The sequence below is a fragment of the Malurus melanocephalus genome, unplaced genomic scaffold (genome assembly GCF_030028575.1).
Source record: "Malurus melanocephalus ecotype Western Australia unplaced genomic scaffold, MMel_1.1 scaffold_79, whole genome shotgun sequence".
Lineage (NCBI taxonomy): Eukaryota > Metazoa > Chordata > Aves > Passeriformes > Maluridae > Malurus > Malurus melanocephalus.
The window spans coordinates 1,674,990-1,694,235 of NW_026623311.1; the positions used below are offsets into that span (position 1 = coordinate 1,674,990).

General features: G+C 37.0%; 1 protein-coding gene across 1 annotated transcript in view; it reads right to left on the reverse strand.

Moving 5' to 3' along the window:
• The window catches only part of ADCY1 (adenylate cyclase 1), a 147,441-nt gene that overhangs the window by 42,913 nt on the left and 85,282 nt on the right, over nucleotides 1–19,246 (reverse strand). The window contains exons 5-7 of the mRNA XM_057367480.1: nucleotides 14,460–14,587; nucleotides 5,975–6,133; nucleotides 4,402–4,543 (exon numbers count right to left, since the gene is read on the reverse strand). Coding sequence (XP_057223463.1) covers nucleotides 4,402–4,543; nucleotides 5,975–6,133; nucleotides 14,460–14,587 — 429 coding nt within the window. The remainder of the gene's footprint in view (nucleotides 1–4,401; nucleotides 4,544–5,974; nucleotides 6,134–14,459; nucleotides 14,588–19,246) is intronic.

Genomic DNA, 19,246 nt, shown 5'->3' on the forward strand with positions numbered 1-19,246 from the left:
TCTTTCTCTCTTTCTTTCTCTCTTTCTCTCTTTCTTTCTTCTCTCCTTCTTTCCCTTTGCCTATTTTACTATCAAATGAAGTATATCAATTTTTTGGCATCRACATTTAATCTCSTTTCATTTTAATCTTGTTTTGGGAATATTTTGAACATTTTTTTCATTCGGTCACTTTTTTCACAAACACTCAGTTTCCTCTGCTTTTCTGTAATTAAATTGGACCGTAACAGTTACCAAGAAATCATTACTAGAAAAATTTATTTAGCTGGTCTAAGTAGAGTTACAAAAGGGGWTGAAAAACGTTTTAAGATTAAGAGATATGGTCTTGATTTTTTTCCCCCTGAAATAAAATCCATATAAAGTAATATTTATCATAAATCACAAAGCTTATGAGTATGAATCTTGTGAATATTTAACGAATTTCATATTACATAGAAATAGATCTGTTTTTCTAATTGGATCAAATTTGGTTTAAAAGCCTAAGGCATTAATGTATATGGTCAGACTTGTGTCTACTTACATAAAATTTTCAAATTTTCTTAGTGCAGTATTTTGGTCACATGACTATAAATATTAACATCAGTATGAGATATCAYGAAGACATAATCAAACAACTTAAGAGAATTGTGATGGCTTTTAAAACCAGTAACTTTATCAGGGTACATATCAGGGAACAGGTATTGTATTTAAAAAGCATATTTGCAWAAGTTTTTTATTTAGATGGTCAGCAAAAAAGTTTCCTTTAATTAAAAAAAATCTGCCTTTGGAAATCAGATTGTTTGAGTGTGTTTAGGAGCTGAATGTAATCCAGTCAATTATGCACAAATATTACCTAATAATAATTATAATTATAATAATTATTATTATTATTATTAATAATAATAATAGTAATAGAATCATAGAATGGTTTGGAAGGGACCTTAAAATCATCTCATTCCAAACCCCTGTCATAGGTAGGAATACCTTCCACCAGTCCACGTTGTTCAAAGTCCCATCCAACCTGGCCTTGATCACTTTCAGTGTTGGGGCATCTACAAAGTCTCTGGGCAACCTGTTCCAGTGTCTCTCCACCCTCACAATAAAGAATTTTTTTTCTAACAGTTAACCTAAACCAATTCTCTTTCAGTTTGAACCYATTTCTTCTTGTCCTATCACTACAGCTYCTGCTGAAGGGTGTCTCTGGCTTCCCTGTAGGTCCCCTTCAGATACTAGAAGGTGCTGTGAGGTCTCCACACAACTTTTTCCAAGCTGAACAGCCCCAGCTTTCTCAGCCTGTGCTCATAGGGGAGGTGCTTCAGTTCTCTTGTCACCTTTGTGGTCCTCCTTTGGACTTGCTGCAACAGCTCCTTTGTACTCCTGCTGTACTGTTGGGGGTGTCAGTACACAGTGCTCCAGGTGGGATCTTACAGAGCAGAGCAGGGGGGCAGAACCATCTCCTTCAACCTGCTGGCTGTGGTCCTTTTGAGCAGCCCAGACACGGCTAGCTTTCTGGGCTCTGAGTGCACACTGCTATGTTGAGTTTTCATCAACCATTATTCCCAAGTTCTTCTCCATAGGGCTATTCTCAGTCAGTTCTCTATCCAACCTGTAGGTGTGCCTAGGATTGCCTTGACCCAGCTGTTGCTCGCTTTATTGAGCTTCATGAGGTTCACACAGTCCCACCTCTCAAGTSTGTCCAGGTCCCTCTGGATGGCATCCCTTCCTTCCTGGATGTTGACTGCACTACACAGATTGGTGTCATCAGCAAACTTGCTGGTGGTGCAGYGTCCATGTCACTGACAAAGATGCAGAACAGTACTGGCCTCACCACCAGCCCCTGCGGGATACTACTTGTCACATGTCTCCATGTGGACAATAAACAGTTGACTGCACAGACTAATAGATAATAATAGACTAATATATTATCTTCCAAAATAAAAACTGTAACAAAACAAAATTTATTCCTTCAGTGGCCACTTAGAGGTGCTCTCACATTAAAGCAGCAAGCAGATTACATCAAAAAAATATGGTCGTTAGTGGATTCAATGGAAGATTTTAAAAAATGTGAATAATTTATAATTTGTTCATATTTCAAAAGTAATTTGGTACATAAAGGAGTCATCCTGCACTGTTATTATCATTATAGGCTAGAGTGACAATGATGAAAGATTTTCCTGTCAGACCAAACATGGAAGAATGCGGTGCATGTGTCTTCTAAACAAATACTTTTAAAACAAAAAAACAAGTCTTATTTTTATAAGACTTATTATTTTTTATAAGTCTTATTTTTGCTTCAACTTCAACATATTCTTGGTCATCTGTTGCTTATAACATTGATTTTAATTCCACTTGGCATCATACCTACTGGAGTCAGTTCATGTTAATGTCAGAGACTATATATAAAGAGTAAGAAATGCATTTCAGCTGCTGAGGTTCAAGAGGGAGGAATACAATATTAAACCAGAAGATACCTGAATTCACCAAGTGAAACTCTTGTCTGTGTTTCATGGGTAGTCTTCTATTTCTGTTTCTCTGAAGAGGTAATGAATGAATTGGAGTAGGAGGGAATATCAGGTGTTTATTTAGAAGGGAAATATGCTATTAGGTAGCTCATGGTCAGTGACCAGTATGCAGATCACAGAGACCGGGGATGGCTGTGATGGACTGTGATGAACAGCATTGATATACTGATTGACCTGTGAGCCCACTGGAGAAGCAGTCAATACCAGTAAAATTTATCAAGTGTTTGTTTCTGCCAGTTTGGCTGACACGCCATTGATGCAAGCTGGAGAGTTACTGCTAGCCAAGCTGTACAGCAGCATCTGCCRCTTCTATAGACTCATTAGTGACACCCACGGGTAAGATGCCTTTTTGTTTATGTAGCTGATGACAAACTGAGCAGTTCTTCCTCAGCAACTATGTAGTTTCTCTGCAATCTTGCAAACACAAAGAAATGTGTGCTTGCACAGCAATACAGTCATTCTTGTACATTAAACATTCATTGACTTGGCTTACTTCCATATGTGATTGTCAAGCCTCTGTTCCTCAGTCACAGGTTTATATAGCAGAATTGACACAATACAGTTTCTACATGTAAAAGTCATACTGATCCCCTTTTGTCTCTGCTTGTCTTTTTGAACCAATCTACGGAACAATTTCCTGAAATTCATCTTTTAATTTCCTCAACATGAAATAAAACCTGATATATAATAACATAGAAATGAAATTATACATAATGCTGTAGGAGWGAAAACAACAGAAAATCAAGATAAACAGTCTAGCAGCAACAAGCAACACACCTATCTTAATTAAACACTCCCTTGCATTTTCTTCCTTATTGGGATTGATTAATTTAGGAAATCCTGATTTCGTAAAAAATCCTAGTTCTGATTTGAAGAAAATGCTCTCACACTGCCAAAACAGAATTTAACCCACTGTTTTTTCACCTGTTTTCTTTCATACTATTTAAAACTGAATTTAACATATATAACATATATATGAATTTAACATATATAACATATATCATATATAACAGAAGAACAAAACATGAAATTGCATGCTTTTCATGTGGATGAGAAAACTCCATCTCTCTAATAACAAAATGCTGTAGAGGAAGTACATAAAATCACTCTTTCAGCAATCTTTCCAGAATAAAACAGGAGTTTTGAATCCCAGAATCAAATTACCCTGGTGACTTCACTCCCATCATCTCCCTAAAAACACACAGAGTCATTAAATTAAGACCAAAAAAAACTGATTGCAGGTATGAAATTCAAAATGACCTTTTTCTCTGTGGTTACATTTTTTTTCCAACACTTTTTGGTTAAAACCCTCAAACATGGAGTTTAGACAGTTTGAAAACTCACTGTGCATAAAGACATCACTTTAAAAGCTAACCAATACTTTTAGAATTGGATAATTTTCCCCTTGAAGGCAAATCCCTGAATTAAATTTATTTGGACAGAATTTCAGAAGTTAAGGGTGCAAAAATCTGTATCCCACATTCTCTGGCTGAGATAAAGGGCCATAAAGTTTCTCTTGGCCTGTTAAGCATGTTATGACAGACAATTTCAAAGATAAGTCTCATGTAGTGTAGAAAATGTTTAACAAATTGAACATGTTTAAACAACAATTATGGACTTTCATGACTCCTACTGAGGTCATCAGAACCATTTTTCAGTAGAAAAAAAAGCTGCACTCAGTAACTGGTTGAGGAGGAAAGGTGTGACTGTAATCTCACCTGTTGCAAAACCACTGTCACCACCTCATTGCATGCTGAGACTCAAAATATTACCATTTCACTGCTGGATCTTCAAGAGTTTCTAAAGAGCTTTTAGGGGAAAAAAACCCCAGTATTTTTTTCTATTTCCAGAACAACACAGAGCAGTAGTTAAATTATGAAAATGTATCACTAAATAAGCTTACCTTCCTACGATGGGATGGCACAATAAAAAATGTTTCAATATTATGCTTCTTCAAGAAGCTATTCCTTTCATGACCATATCCTGGTTCTACCTCGTAGTCCCCATTTAGGCATTCTAAGGTAGTCTTTGTAATGTGAACTTTCCTGGAGAGAAAAATTAGACATTTTGTTTAAAGCAAAGATACATCATGAGCTAGTTGCTACTGAAATTCACTCCTGTGCAGAAGTTCATAAACAGGCCAATTTCAATGCAAGACCACAGGTTTGATGGAAAAAAAAATTGTCTTGTATTTTAAGCCAAATTGAATATAGAAACATTTATATTACATGTGTTTTCTAAACTTGGGGAAAGGGAACAGAAAGATAAGTGTTGGCTATTCAAACACTTGCAGATTTGATGATTTGTAGAAAGTGAATGTGAATCTTCTATGTTGTGTGGTTTTTTAAAGTTTTTACCTCATTGGTTGCTTGGAAAAACTTCCTACTGTTTGGAACCTGTGACATCACACTCCAAATCTCTCTTGCCTACAAAGGAGAAACTTTTTTCTGTTTCACTTCACACCTCTAAGTCATATCATTCACTCATTCTGTTCAGTAGGCAGCTTTCTGATTCACTTTGTTTTGGCAACACACACATCTTTGACATTATTTCTGAGTTTTCTTATCCTGAAAAAGTCTTCACATTTTCTCTCCAAAGACCCCTCATATTTGAAATGTCTTCAGAGAAGATATCTGAAAAGATTTTACTGCTTTCCTCTAATAAACTTGTGTTCAGATTTTTTTCCACTGAAAAACTTCAAGGTAATGAACACATAAAATACACTGCCAAAAGTGTCTAAAGCAGATATATACAACAAATAGAAATTAAAGGTTACATTGTCCTTCTGTACAGCAAATCATAATCTTGTAAAAATCCAAGACAGGTCCTAGTCCAAATTTGAGCCATACACAGAACACCGAGCGCCTCTGCAAATATTCACTGTGTGTATTTAAATTGTGTCTGAGGTTGTGCAATGAGTACTGAAATTTCCAGGCCGTGCCCCATGGGTTCCCTGCTGGTTTATATGCTACCGATTTGTAAATGTCATCAATATTTGCATTCATAAAATGGTATTTTATGGTATTTCTTTTCTACAGCACATGACTAGAGCTGCAAATCTTGTAATGCATAAGGAACAGAGCATCTGTCTTGCTCACTCCAAGTATAGAGGTGTGTAAGAGTGAAAAATTCCTGGAATAGCTACAGGGTTTTACTACTGTACCATGAAATGATAAGTCTAGCCTTCTTACATTCCTAGTATTGCCTCATTCCTACTTTTTATATTCAGCAACTTCTAATAACAATTTTCTTTGAAAATGTTTTGCTTCTAATCTAATCTATTACTTACACAAATGTCAAGATCATTTGGAGAATTTCAAAGGATAAGTCACATAATACATTGATTGCTCTTGCTAAACACAATGTTTCTTATCATTGTGTTTATAATCTTAACAATGCAAATGTCTCAAAAAAGGAAATAAATTCCTCATCCATACAGTTTTCTATTTCTTTTTCTACAGTTCTTTTGCACTTACCCAGGCAGTCCTCCAGCTTCCATCACATTAGCTAAAGTCACATCATTTGACCAGACATCATATTGCCATTTTCGGAGACCCAGGACCCCACAAAGCACCCTGCCTGTATGTAATCCAACTCTCATGTTGAGATCAACCTCTGTGGCTTCTGCAACAGATCTGTAATGGACAGCATCAGAATATTAATATTTAGACAATGACTGTTCCTGATTTTCTTTTATTCTCCTCCCAAAATTAACACATATATTTATACATTACTGAATAGAAAGGGCCTTTTAAAAACCTGAAATGGTATATTCAGGCACTGTTTTCTTCCTTCACTGGTTTGAAGGCCCTAGTTGTAATTTTAAAAAAAATTCTTGGTTATATTTTATTTACTGTTGAACCAAAATTTCAGTATATCTAAATATCTTGACCATTTATGTGACAAAAGAGGAATGAAGAGGCACTAGTTGAGAAGGTCAGTGTGTAAGTAACTATTCCCAATCTACTATGTCCTAATGGGTTGAATTACCCAGTTACCAGAGTACAGGACAAAGAAAATGATGAAAGCAATAAATCAGTGTGAGAAAAGCAAATGAAGAGTGATTACTCTTACAAACACTAATATCTTTYCAAAGCTCCTGCAAGAGTGGCATTAAAACAACTTGTAACTACAGTCTTGCACCTGTAAATTAAATCTAATGTTCAGAGATTTTCACTGCCTAGGTGCTAAAATACAAATTAATCTACAAAATTGTTATTAAAAGCACTTTTTCTGGTGCCACAATAAAGACAGATTCTTCATTTCTGTGAATGAAGGGCATGCTATGATTTGCACCCTGCACTAAGTTGTGAACACTGAAAAGGTACCTTGAAACTAACAGTCTTAAGCATTACATATTATGAAATAACATTGTACATAGATCTTTTCAGCTCTTTCTGCTAGAGAAACACCAGTAATTCCACAGTTCAGTTGCAGTCCAAAAAGTGATAATGTCTCTGAATAAAGGAAACTAACTCTTCAGTGTAAGAATTTGTTTTAATTAGATTCTCTAAATCTGATTTTTCTGGTGCATTTAATAGAAGACCTTAAAATGAGATGCTGGGTATAATTTTCCCTTGATCTTCATTGACCAATTTTTTTTTCCAAGTATCACCCAGTTACACTTGATTTGGCAGAGAGGGCTTTAGAAATATTTTTCAACTATTTCAGAAGTTGTGCTTGTTTAAATACAACTGACAGAAAGCCCAGCACAGATCAAGATGTGGGATATGCAGCAACGATGCCTGGCCTCAATTTAAATAAGAAACTCATTACATATGAAGTTCTGAAGAATATACCACATCAACCACCACTAATGTGAGTAACATGGAGATTTCTTTGTCCCCTTAGGGAATCTGGGCATAACACATTTTTCAGTCATATTTTATGCAACAGCACAGAAAGGCTTATGCACAGCTTTCTGAAAGATTAAATAATTCCTTATACTAGTTCTACTCACTGCAAGTCAGCTTTCTTCATTCAGTGTCTGTTCCCAGTCAAGCCTCAAATATGACTTCAAGGAGAACTAAAAGGATTCTAGTGTTACAAAGCTTTGTTGTGCACACTGTCTTTTTGACAAAGCTTTGAGGAAATGAAAGACTCTAATAACATAAGGCACTGAATGATAAGCAAGCACACTTTGTATCTTCACCTGAGCATGTGTGTTGTGTCATTAACAGATTGACTTTGCACCAGGACCATACCCTGCAAGCCAAAGCCTTACACCTTGCCTGCCTATGTTCTCCTGCATAAATAAGTACCTATGTAATAATCTTCATTAATGAACCTGCAACTGTTTGAATTTCATTGTTCACAAATGTGTGGAGATTTTTTGTTGGTTTCCTCCCTCCTCTTCCATTTAAAAAAAAGTGGATAAAACTTCAGACTAAATGTATGTGGAAAGACAGTGCAATTCAGACAGCAATTCAGACACTGATAAAGCCACTCCAGCCTTTGACATTGCTTTGCCCCAACAGCTTCACTGAGTGGGGGAAATTTAATCTCCTTTTAGAAATTTGAATAGAATAACAAAAAGTAAATTAAAAGAGACAAGCAGAGAAATACATCATGGCTGATCATATTCCTTATTAAATAAGCTGAACTGTATAATGCACCAATGAATAAGAAGCAGAATCCTAAAACACTTCATGTTTTCAACAAAAAATTTACATTAGTGAAAACTCTAAATCAATAATGCATTTCTACATCTTCCTCAGAAGCTACAATGTGTTTTGGGAATGCTTTCATCATTACTAAATTTGAGTAAGAATTTTGTTTTTTAATTTTCTTGAAGACCTGTGTGCCCTTTATGGAGATAATTTCCATGAATATACCCCAACAAAAAAAAAAACAAACAAACAAAAACAAAAAAAAAACAAAAAAAAACAAAAATGAGAAATATTAGGTAATACATAAAGAACAGGCTTCAAATATAAATTCAGAGCAGTATAATGATCATATTCCCAAAAGACATCAATATTTTTACAATAAAATATCACAAAAACATTCACTGAGATATTTTAAATTACTAATGAGAAAACACTAGCACTTTACAAACAAGCCAGGAATAGGAAAAAATGTCCCAAATAAATGATTCATTATAATTTTTCTCTCAAAGGTTCCTATGTTATACTTAAGTTTCCCAAATGTTAACACAGAAGTAGGCCCAGAAGCAAATGGAAATAAAAAAATCTTTTTTTTTTTGTAACCCAGATGTGTTCAGAATCTATGCAAGTGACTAATCAGACGACCATCTACTCTGACAGCTCAAGGATCCTACAAAATTTATAAATTTTAGTTCTGCTCTTAACTACACATATTTCATGTGCTGCTACAAGCCACAAAAGTAATTTAGATCTCTTACAGAACAGCTCCAGACCCCTGCTCCTGAGCATTGGAGGAGGGAAAGAAGAAAGCTCTGCATACCATTTCTTATAATTATTTAGGTTTTTTCTTTAGATCTAAAACTATCTGCATAAATAAATGTTTCCTGGTTAGATAGATATAGATTTGATATGATTTTTGGTTCAATTACATACATTCCCCAGAGCATTGCTCAGCTGCAGCAGAGCACTAGGGTAGAGAGTCTGGGCTGTGAAGGGCTGCTGGCTTGCTTTGACTGAGGCTCAAGCTGACTAAACTTCATCACTGGTAGCTTCCTTAAAAGGCAGCTGCTAGTTCCCTCAAAGCTTGAGGTCAATTCACTCCCACCAGTTAAAACTTTCCCAGGCTCTGAACCTATGGATGACCAAGGGAAAAGCTTCAACAGTCTAACATCAGAGAAGTTAATGCTTCTGTGTATTTCCTCTGACAAAAATCACACTGGAAAACTTGGTATTTCCATTAGACTTACACAAACTGGCTACTGTAGTTCTTCTCCCTTCCCTGGTGCTTTTGGTCAGCCAGTGATCAAACCCATTGAAAGGAGACCGTTCAAGCATCAACCTCCCCAATGCTCACTGCAACCAAGCAGTAACACAGTGTGCAGGTGCAATGTAAGACAAACTTCCCTCTATGAGGTCTTACATGATGACTGGTAGGATCATTCACATAGCATTGGTGGAGTTATCCATATGGGATAAAATCACATATGTGACACACAGAATGGCTGATAAACCCCACTGGGTTGCCCAGTTCTCAAGAAGGAAGGATTCTTGGATGGTCTTCTTCATACCTCTTCAAAGCCCATAAGCAGCCGCAACATCGAATCAGAAGGTCGAATGAGACATTCTAAAGTTACCCTTCCTCTCCTTGCCACCAAAATGTGTGTAGGTTGAAGTGAAGCAGCCAGCAGCACTTGCTGTGATCCACAGACCTGCTCCTACTGTACCCCGCTTCCTGCTACTACACAGTCAGTGGTGCAGCTGTGGTGCAATTCCCTCTGAGCCAGTACTAAAATGTACAGTAATGTACTTACATCCTAGTAAAGTATTACAGGGAGAATCATCATGAAAATGCACTGTCTATGTGACACCAGGAATCACTACAGTTTTCCATCAAAGTTTTGATAAGTTTGTAAATGTTACCAATATTTTGACYCAGTACAAAATCTAGTATTTATATACTGCTCACTCACACTTATTTCTAATTGAAACACTACAGATTATTTCTTGCTAGGCAACATTATTCAATGCATGTAAATAAATCCTTCATTTCAGCACATTCCATCTTCTAAGAGGGGTTTCTGGACTGAGCCAAAGAACTGTTTAATACAATTTATATCTATTGATGAAGTGCTTTCAAGGAAAGACAAACTATTATTAACAACGTATAAAATTGCTGGCATAACACTCGCTAAAACCAGAACTCTAGAAAGAGTTTTGGAATAGAGAGGGAGGGAAGAGCTTTGTTAGCTGGGATAACTTTTCTACATGGCAATTAGCTAACAAATATATCTGTTTAGAAGGTAAAACATTGTAGTTCATGAGACTAAAACCTTCAAATGTGGGAATCAATTTAAGCAAGCTGAAGAGTGTACTGGGCCTAACACACTGTACATAAACAAGGTGAGGACATCTGCCACACTAGAGAAATACAAGACAAATCAGAGATGCTAATGAATATGATGATTTTAATTGTATTAATGTATTATATTAAGTGACTTGAAAGTAAAACAAACACCTGGTCTGTACGCAGACACTGACACAATGATTGCAGAAATTCTTTTGGATCAGAAGCAGAATACAACACTATCTGTTTTGTCAGTTTTATAAGAATAAAATCTCCTTCTCCCATAATTATTTTGGTTCTGAACTCTTGAAGAAAACACTTTGAGGAAGATGGATGAAATTGTGAGAATTACAGTTATTTTACAATACTTTGAAAATTATGTTGTCAGATGATACATGTAGCACCATGTTGTAGGATACGTAAAAACAGTTATGTGGAATATGAAGAGAATGGAATGCATCAGTTTATACGAATACATTCAACTCAATCATATAAATGGTTGAACCTTCAATCAGCCATAGAAGTTTCTATTCCTTGATTTTCCAGAAAAAAACCCACATCTTCTTGGTACATATCTCTGAGACGGACACTTTTGGCAGACCCATCACCTGAATCACAATTAAGTGACTGATTGATTGACTGATTGGTTGATTTATCCCAGGTAATATGACAAACCTATCACTAGGGATGACAAATTCCAAGCATAAATTTACAGTGCCAAGATCTGAATTCTACGGTAACGTGAATAGACTTTAAAAGGATTACCAGCTTGCATCCAGCTCTGCATGAAAGAGGGAAATTTWAAAAAAGTGACTTTGCATCTCATGGAACTGATAAACAAAAACCTAATAATCATACCAATACCAAATAACATGCTGTATTCTGTCTTGGTTTGAAAGACAAATGTATGCCAAGGAAGGCGGGGACCTCCCTTGGAGTGGAGAATATGAACCCTCTTCCCTCCAAATTATTACAACTTTGAAATCATTGGGCTTTCAGGCAAAGATATGAGAAAAGAAATAACAGTTCTTTACTAGTATGTATAACAAGGGAAAGAAATAACAGCAACAACAGCAGCAACAACAAAGCAACCAGAAACCCAGTGACAGCGTTCTCTGGGCTGTTGCGCGCSCTCCCCTGTGGTGCAGTTATGGTCACAGCCGGCAGGGGCGCTGGTGGGTCCCAGCGGGGCAGGGCAGGGGCGCTGATTCCCCCGCGCCGGCAGAGGACGCTGTGGCGCGGGTTAAGCCGGGTCTCCCCAAGCGGTAATGGCGGGCGCGGCCGGTAGAAACGGATGGAGAAAGGGTTTCATTTACGAACTCACAGGGGGAGGCGTTCCCGGTGCCCCCTCTGGATAGCAAAAGGAGCCTCGGAGTAGCAAGCTGGGAAGGCAGGGATGAGCAAAGTCCCAGACTGATAGATAAGATATATCAAAAACTCGGCAGAGGTAGCTGGAAGCGGGGTGTTCCAGCAGGGCGCGGGGTACGAGTTACGGTGTGGCAAAGAAACCTCGGAGCAGTGTCACAGAAACAGCGGCGGCTGGGCAGTGGCCCCCCGGTACCTGAATATGGCCCCTTGGAGGGGGAGGGGGCTCGGGGATCCCGGGGTTTCCCGTGAGGCACGCCAGCAGGTGTTGGAGGGTTCTTTGGTGAGGTCGGGTGTTCATGTCCCAATGCAGCGGCTGTTCATAGCAGCAAAGGCCCACCCCAGCAGGACGCTGCGCTCCGACGGCAGCAGTGAATTCCTCCCCCCAAGCAGCAGCTCCACTATCCTCCTCCAAAGCCGAGAGAGCAAAAGGACTAGCATCTGCCCCGACCCCCCACCCCCGCCCCTTTTCCCAGCCCAATTCTCTTGCTATCTCTGCTCTTCTCAGAGAAACCCTCAGGTAAGAGAAGTGCAGCCAAGTGCCTGCCTCCCCTGAGGGTGGCAACTTCTTTTGTCTTTCTTGAGTACCCAGTCGTTATTGTTCCTTAGTAACAAAATGGGGGAAAATTCCCTAAGAGAAAGAAAGACAAAAGGAAAAGCTCTAACTTCCAACACATTCTAACTTCACTGTCAGAAGCTTCTGACTTCTCCTTTTTCATTTACTAAACATATTTTAAAACAAATTAAGCTGGGAAATCTATCTTCTAACTTTGGTTTCTGTGAAGGAGAGAGACTAATTGTGTTTTTGCACAAAGGATGCAGAATAGGTCCCTAGCTATCCAACAACCTCGAATAACTCTGACACTGTCTTACAGCCTTACTGTTATCCATGTTGTCCTCTYACCATGCTCTGACCACTGACTACACAAAAGATAAAAAAATCATTAATTTTTAAAAAGATAAAATTCTGAAATTACCAGTTATCTTCTGCCACAAGCTCTGACTAACCGTGTCTAGATAACACACTGGAGCTCATTCACTTAAAATCGCAAAGTTGCTGGTACTACAAGGGGCCTTGGGAAATCATCTAGACCAACAGACCTGCTCAGAGAACAGTCAGCTACAGAAAATTACCTAGAACTGTGCCCCGCTGTGTTTCAAATCTCTCCAAGCACACAAATGCCACAGCTTTCCAGTGGAACCTCTCAAGTATCTGACCAGCTCCACAATAAAACAGGTTTTTTTTATTTTTAAATGGAATTTCTTGTATTTCAGTTTGCCCAGTTCCTCTTGCACTGGCACTGAATGTCACTGAGAAAAGTTTGTCCTGTTTACTGCCTCTCAGTAGGTATTTGCCAAACTCCCTCTGAGCCTTCTACAGGATGAAGAGTCCCAGGTCATTTCTTTCTATTCAACTTCTTTATCAAGTTTACATTATCATGTCAGTAGCCAATAAAATACACTATAAAAAGGGAACATGTTAATTTCTAATATTATAAACTGAAACATTCTAAAGAGGAAAGTTCCAACAGTATATCAATACCTCATTTCTATACATGAAATACAGCACAACTAATGAATTAAAGATTCATAGGTTTAAAAGAGGATGAGAGCATCATCAACTGCTTTTCAGAGATTAAAAATAATCAGAAACAAACCAAAGGGCTTTYAAAAAATCTGTACAAGACCTGTACATCTCAATATGTTTCTGAAGGTTAGGGCTTTCTTATAAATGGAATATCCATACACTGCTGAAAGAATACACATATTATTTTAGGATTTTATATTATCATGGACTGTAATAAACTACAGATTAAGATATTACAAGGTACKTTATCAATTTTACAATGCTTATAAATGTGATTGAACTTGCATTGAATGAGAGGGAGAAAATTAATTCATTTACCCAACTCTTCACACTGAGAGATTTTGTAGTATGTTTAGCAAAGGAGAAGGAGAAATGGACAATACAGTAGTGAAGAAATTTTCCGTTTTTATCCTTTCCTTCCTATGTAATGAAATGGATCTCCAGCATTGACTCAAAGCTCATTCACAGTTCTCTCACATCTGTATTTTTTAATAGCCTCGACAAAATAATGATCAGTGAAGAGTTTTCAAGTATAAAAAAATCTGATCAGCAAAGTGCATTTCACATTGCATTTCTGAAAAGCAGAATAAATGAAAGGTTTAAACATTGCAAAAAGAAAGGACTAATCAGCAAGCTATTATTTTCAGATTGCAAGCACATAAAACAGGCATACATCAGGATTGGTTGTGAGTTTACATACTGGTGGGCAAAATGAGCAGTGTTTATCACTGTGAAACAAGAAATTTTACTCCTTTCTTCATGACAATTGGCAATAAGGTATATTTTGTTATTTCCCAGCATCTTTCTGCCACTTATTCAGTACATGCATGTKCTTCTGCATGCTGAACTTGCATACTTATCCTTACGGAGATTAAATGGAGTGGAAAATCAATGTCTAGAATGGCCCTTCCTGAAGTCAGTGTCCTGAATGCAAGAGTGTGACTCCCCAGGGGAGCAGTGCTGGCAGGCACTGCTATTTCTTTAAGAACACAAGTCCTGAACACCACATAGGAGTTGTCACAGCATTCCTGTCATGGTTCACCATGATTGATACTTACGTAATCGTGTCAATCATATCCAGTCCCATTTCAACACAGCAATGGGCATGATCTGTTTTGGGCTGAGTCAATCCTGATACACAGTAGTAACAGTCTCCTAGGATTTTTATTCTTCTGCAATGATTTTCCTTTTATGAAAACAGAATGGGAAAGGTTTTACTATTCATATAAATATTCCAATATTAACAGGATAAAATTTTCTCCAATAGTCCAATAATTCAGGGAATCTTTCTGTTATCAAGTGAGGTAATTTACAGTTCATGAAATCTGGGTTCCCTGTACACAACAGTGATGCACACATTTGTTTATTTATTTATTTATTAATAGACRCACATATACTGGACATCAGTCCTCCATTGTTCAACACACATGGGTTAACATGTTAAAGCTTAAAGCTATAGTTCTGAACAAATATGCCCTCGTGCTAGGTCAGTATGAATTCAAGTCTTGCAATGAGACGGTTTCTGTAGGAACCCAAAGCAGARGATTGAAGCCAAGCCACTACTGAATATTGGGAAATGTTTGCATTCTGAGGAACTTTTGTTTCAAATTTAGTTCCAATTTACCAGGAAAGATTATGTATTTATCTGTAAAGGTACACACATTTTTGCATTACCTATTCATAAACCACAATTTACAAATACAGCATGATCAGTATGACAGACTTGCAGATCAGAAGCCACAGTCAGTTTGCATTACAATCAAATTTATCTCCTGTTTGCATGAAGTTTAATTTCTACAGCCAAAGAGATCTGTCTAAAACTCTCCCATTTAAAAAAAAAACACAAACACTGATGGCATGTGATAATTGCAACATCTGTCTGAGCAGAAAGTTCATACCTAAACAGAGAGCATATAAGAAAATGTCTTTAAAAAAGCAGTACCTTTAACTAATAACCAATGAGAAGACACAAAGAGATGATGGTATCTTTTGTAACTAGACTATGGTAACGTCTACACATTTCAGGTTTGGAACAGAAAAGTGAATAACCTGATAAAGTAAATCCAACTTACACAGCTGGGACTATGCCAGTAAGCACCATGAGAAATTAACTGTTGTGAATATGATGGGAGGGGATTCACAAAAATCTTGATTCCTTCCCCATCAGTGTGCTATATAGACTTAACTTCAGCACCACAGAAAGAGGGAAAAAAAAGAGACGGTAGAAAGAGGGAAAAAAAGAGAGGGTAGTGGTGATGGAATTTTAAATTTGGGAAAAAAACCCTGTTATCATACAATCATACTTATATAGACGTATATTTTCATTCAATCTCCTGCCTACAAGAATTAAAGCCTTTTTGAGTTGACCACATTCTCCACATCATTACCCACATTCCAGCCCAGAAGCAATGATTATGCCTACAGTGATCCTTTTCTCTCTGACATGTCACTATGTATRCCAGCATTTGGRCTCGTTATTACACRCTCCTCCCTCTGCAGGCATTCCAATGCTTCTCTTCTTTGTAAATGGTATCAGTATTGAAAAAATATAACAAAATAARTACAAATACTATACGTGCACTGTTCATGCATGGAAGAAGGCACCGTTTAAGAAAGTCGGTTTGTCTACTTTTTTTATAAATTAATCAACAAATGCAAATCTCGAATGAAAGAAGAGAGCTAAAGTAGTATGCTAAAGCAGTAGAAAAGGCTTTTCCAATTGTGACTAGCATTTCTTCTGTTGTACAGCAGGATTTAAAATATACCATTAATTATCATTGCWTATATATATTATAATGAATACAAACATGATTATTTTAGGGGAATTATCATGAGGGCCCCTAAGAGTATTCCCACAGCCTATAGYCAAAAATGTCTCACCAATTTTACTCATTTTTAAAAAATCCTTGGCTAAATACTGTTATATAAGTAAAATAATTATTGATGCACACAAAGTAATATGCAGATCTCAAAATCTACCTTAGTACAGAACACTCCTTTTAATTCAAGGGTTTTGGACAGAAATCACTATGTTTTTTAATAGAAACCACAAAGTTTTTTTACTAGATACACTATCACTACTAGATACACTATTTACCTCTAGATTACACTATCAAAAAAAGCCCTTTTTTTCCCCTCTAATTTTGAGCAGATCTTGAAGCACTAGAGAGTACTCAGTAGATAAAGCTGAAGGCTGCTTTCAAAAATGAATTCAGTTTTGGCCCACTTTAAAATCCTCTATAAGACTCTTTTCATCTTCAAATTCAGTATGCATGACTTGTGGCTAGACAATGTCTATATGACACTTAGGAAAGCTATTCAGAAAAGCTATTTCAGTAATCTGGAGTGAGCAATACATWAGTTAATCAGTGATATTTCCTATTAGTGTCTACCTCACATATGGTTCATTTCTAATGACTTGATAACATACTGATAGACAGTTTAAGAAAGAAAAACAAAAAAAACCAAAACTGATCTTACTCCATTACCACTTTTCCAAGTCAATTTATTATTCATGCAGGAGGAAAAAAAAAAAAAAAAGAAGAAGAAGAAGAAGAAGAAAATAAATACAACAGTATTTTCTGGGGAGATATTTATTTTGATAGAAGACATATAGCTAAATCACCTGCTGTTTTTGAAATTCCCAGTCTGTTTGTTCCTTATCAGATCTTATCTTCACTGTCCTGATTTATAACAGTCAATTAATATACAGTAATCTCTAGAAAAATCGTTTGTTTTCTTTTTCTTAACATGTGAGGCAGACTTCCAGGAAAGAGCCACAGTGCRGTTTTGAAAAAGCAATATTTTTAAGCACTGATACAGAAAATTAATAAAACAARCTCTTTCTCTGTCTTTGTTTCCTTGGCAACTTCTAAAGAATCATTCTCTCATCAATATTTTTCACATTTGTGACACTGATGAATTCATGTGTGAGAGTTACAAATTCTGGTCACAATGTCTGTTTAGAAACAACAGATGATTTGGTTTTATATACATGATAAAAAGTGCTAGAGATTGCCCGCCCTGCATTAGCCATGCAGCTTGCCCACCTGTGGTGCCTTACTAAGACATTTGCGGATCTGCAGAAATCCCTCTGGCACAACTGTCAGTCACAGGGTTAGTCAGTGTGTAGCGGAGGCCCAACTCAGAAAGCAGAGAACACTTCAAAGTTGCTAAGATCTCTCTTCACACTTTCAGAAAAGCTCTTCATAAAGCAGTTTATTATCTTTATCTGTTAGGCAAAGCTAGGAGATGGGCTTGGTTGCCAACAACTCTGGGGTTTGTTGTTGCTGTAGTTCTTTATTTAATGCATTTTGCATAAGGAGTGAAGTCTGTTAACTCTCACTGAAAACTGAACTTTCAGAACATTAAGTCCACATTATTGTACTATGCAAGACAAATGTTTTTTTGATATAGCCAGGATAAGATTCTTTTTTAAAGGAAAAGATTTTACAGGTTGTAAAAGAAATTTATACCTATATATATATTTATATATGTTGTCTCAAAGAAATAATAAAGAAGCTGTCAGAATTCTCCCAGGAAAATCCATAGGCATGACAGTCAGATGTTCTCAAGAATAGAGAGATTTTTATACTGAATAGTGATTTTTGTACTTTGTATGGAATAAGTACAAAGCCATTTAAAGGAGAATCTTTCTCACATATCAGATTGCGACAATCCTTACTGTCACTGTTGRGACTTTTGTTAGTTTTCTTTTATTAATATGCTATCCAAGTAAGTAATTGTTATGTGAACACACCCAAAATCAGAATCAATTTTTGCTGCTTGTAACTCTGTCTGGTAGAAGAGTTTCTTTAAAGCTTTTGTTTATTTGGGAGATGGCAAACGCTAATGCTGGAATGAGTCCCTGGTCTTCCTTCTGTCATCATTGCAACAATCTGTGTATTTCTGCATACTCATGTGTCATTATGGTATGGGATATCTGTAAAAGTGAGCCAAAAAAGGAAGGTCTGATAGACTACAACTTTAAAATGCAGGATTTTTCTTTCTTGTACCTCCATTAACTGCAGTGGAATTGTGCCAACAGCGACCCTGACCCTGTGTGATTTAATTGCAATATATTTTATGCTTATTATACTCATCCATTTCTATGTCTGCAATTCTGAAAGCAACCTGACGTGCAGGTGTACTTTTCAGACTTTTATTGTCCTAACCTCCTGTAATCACAATCTATGACTAGGYGAGACTTTATTTATCCATATATTAGAAAGACACATATTTGGTACTCCAAAAAAAAAAGTGCATCATCTAAGGTTCAAAGATGTTCTTTACCATATCCAGCCACTTTGGATTTAGTTATGCTTCGCAGAGTAAGAGAAAGGATTAATAAGGCCTACAAAAAGATGCGTAATTAGTGTTTCCCTTTTCCCCCCACTCTGACCATGTCAGTCTTGCACTCCCTCATAATGCTACGGACATGAGCAATAACAACATTTCATTTTGCTTAGTCTACAAAAATGGGAACATGAGTTTGATCAGTACCTACAATGCTTAGCAATTGCAAAGGTAGTTTTAAAGAAAAAAAAATAGTTTTATAGCCCACACATATTCAGCTATTTAAATGCTGAGGCATGAGGGAGGAGATTTATTAGGCCTGGACTTACAGATGGCTTTGCAGTTTCAGGGCAAGGCTTCAACATCCTCACCATATCGGACTTCAGCTATAGTGAGATCTCTGGATATTGCCTGGGCAAATTAGTACAGGAGCATCACTKAATGCAGCAAGAAGTGTGGCAGGGGATGGATGCACTGGCAGCATAGGAAACAGTTCTGGAGCTCCAAACCCCTTCATGCCTCTTCCATCCATTCATTGCCTGAAGTTGTT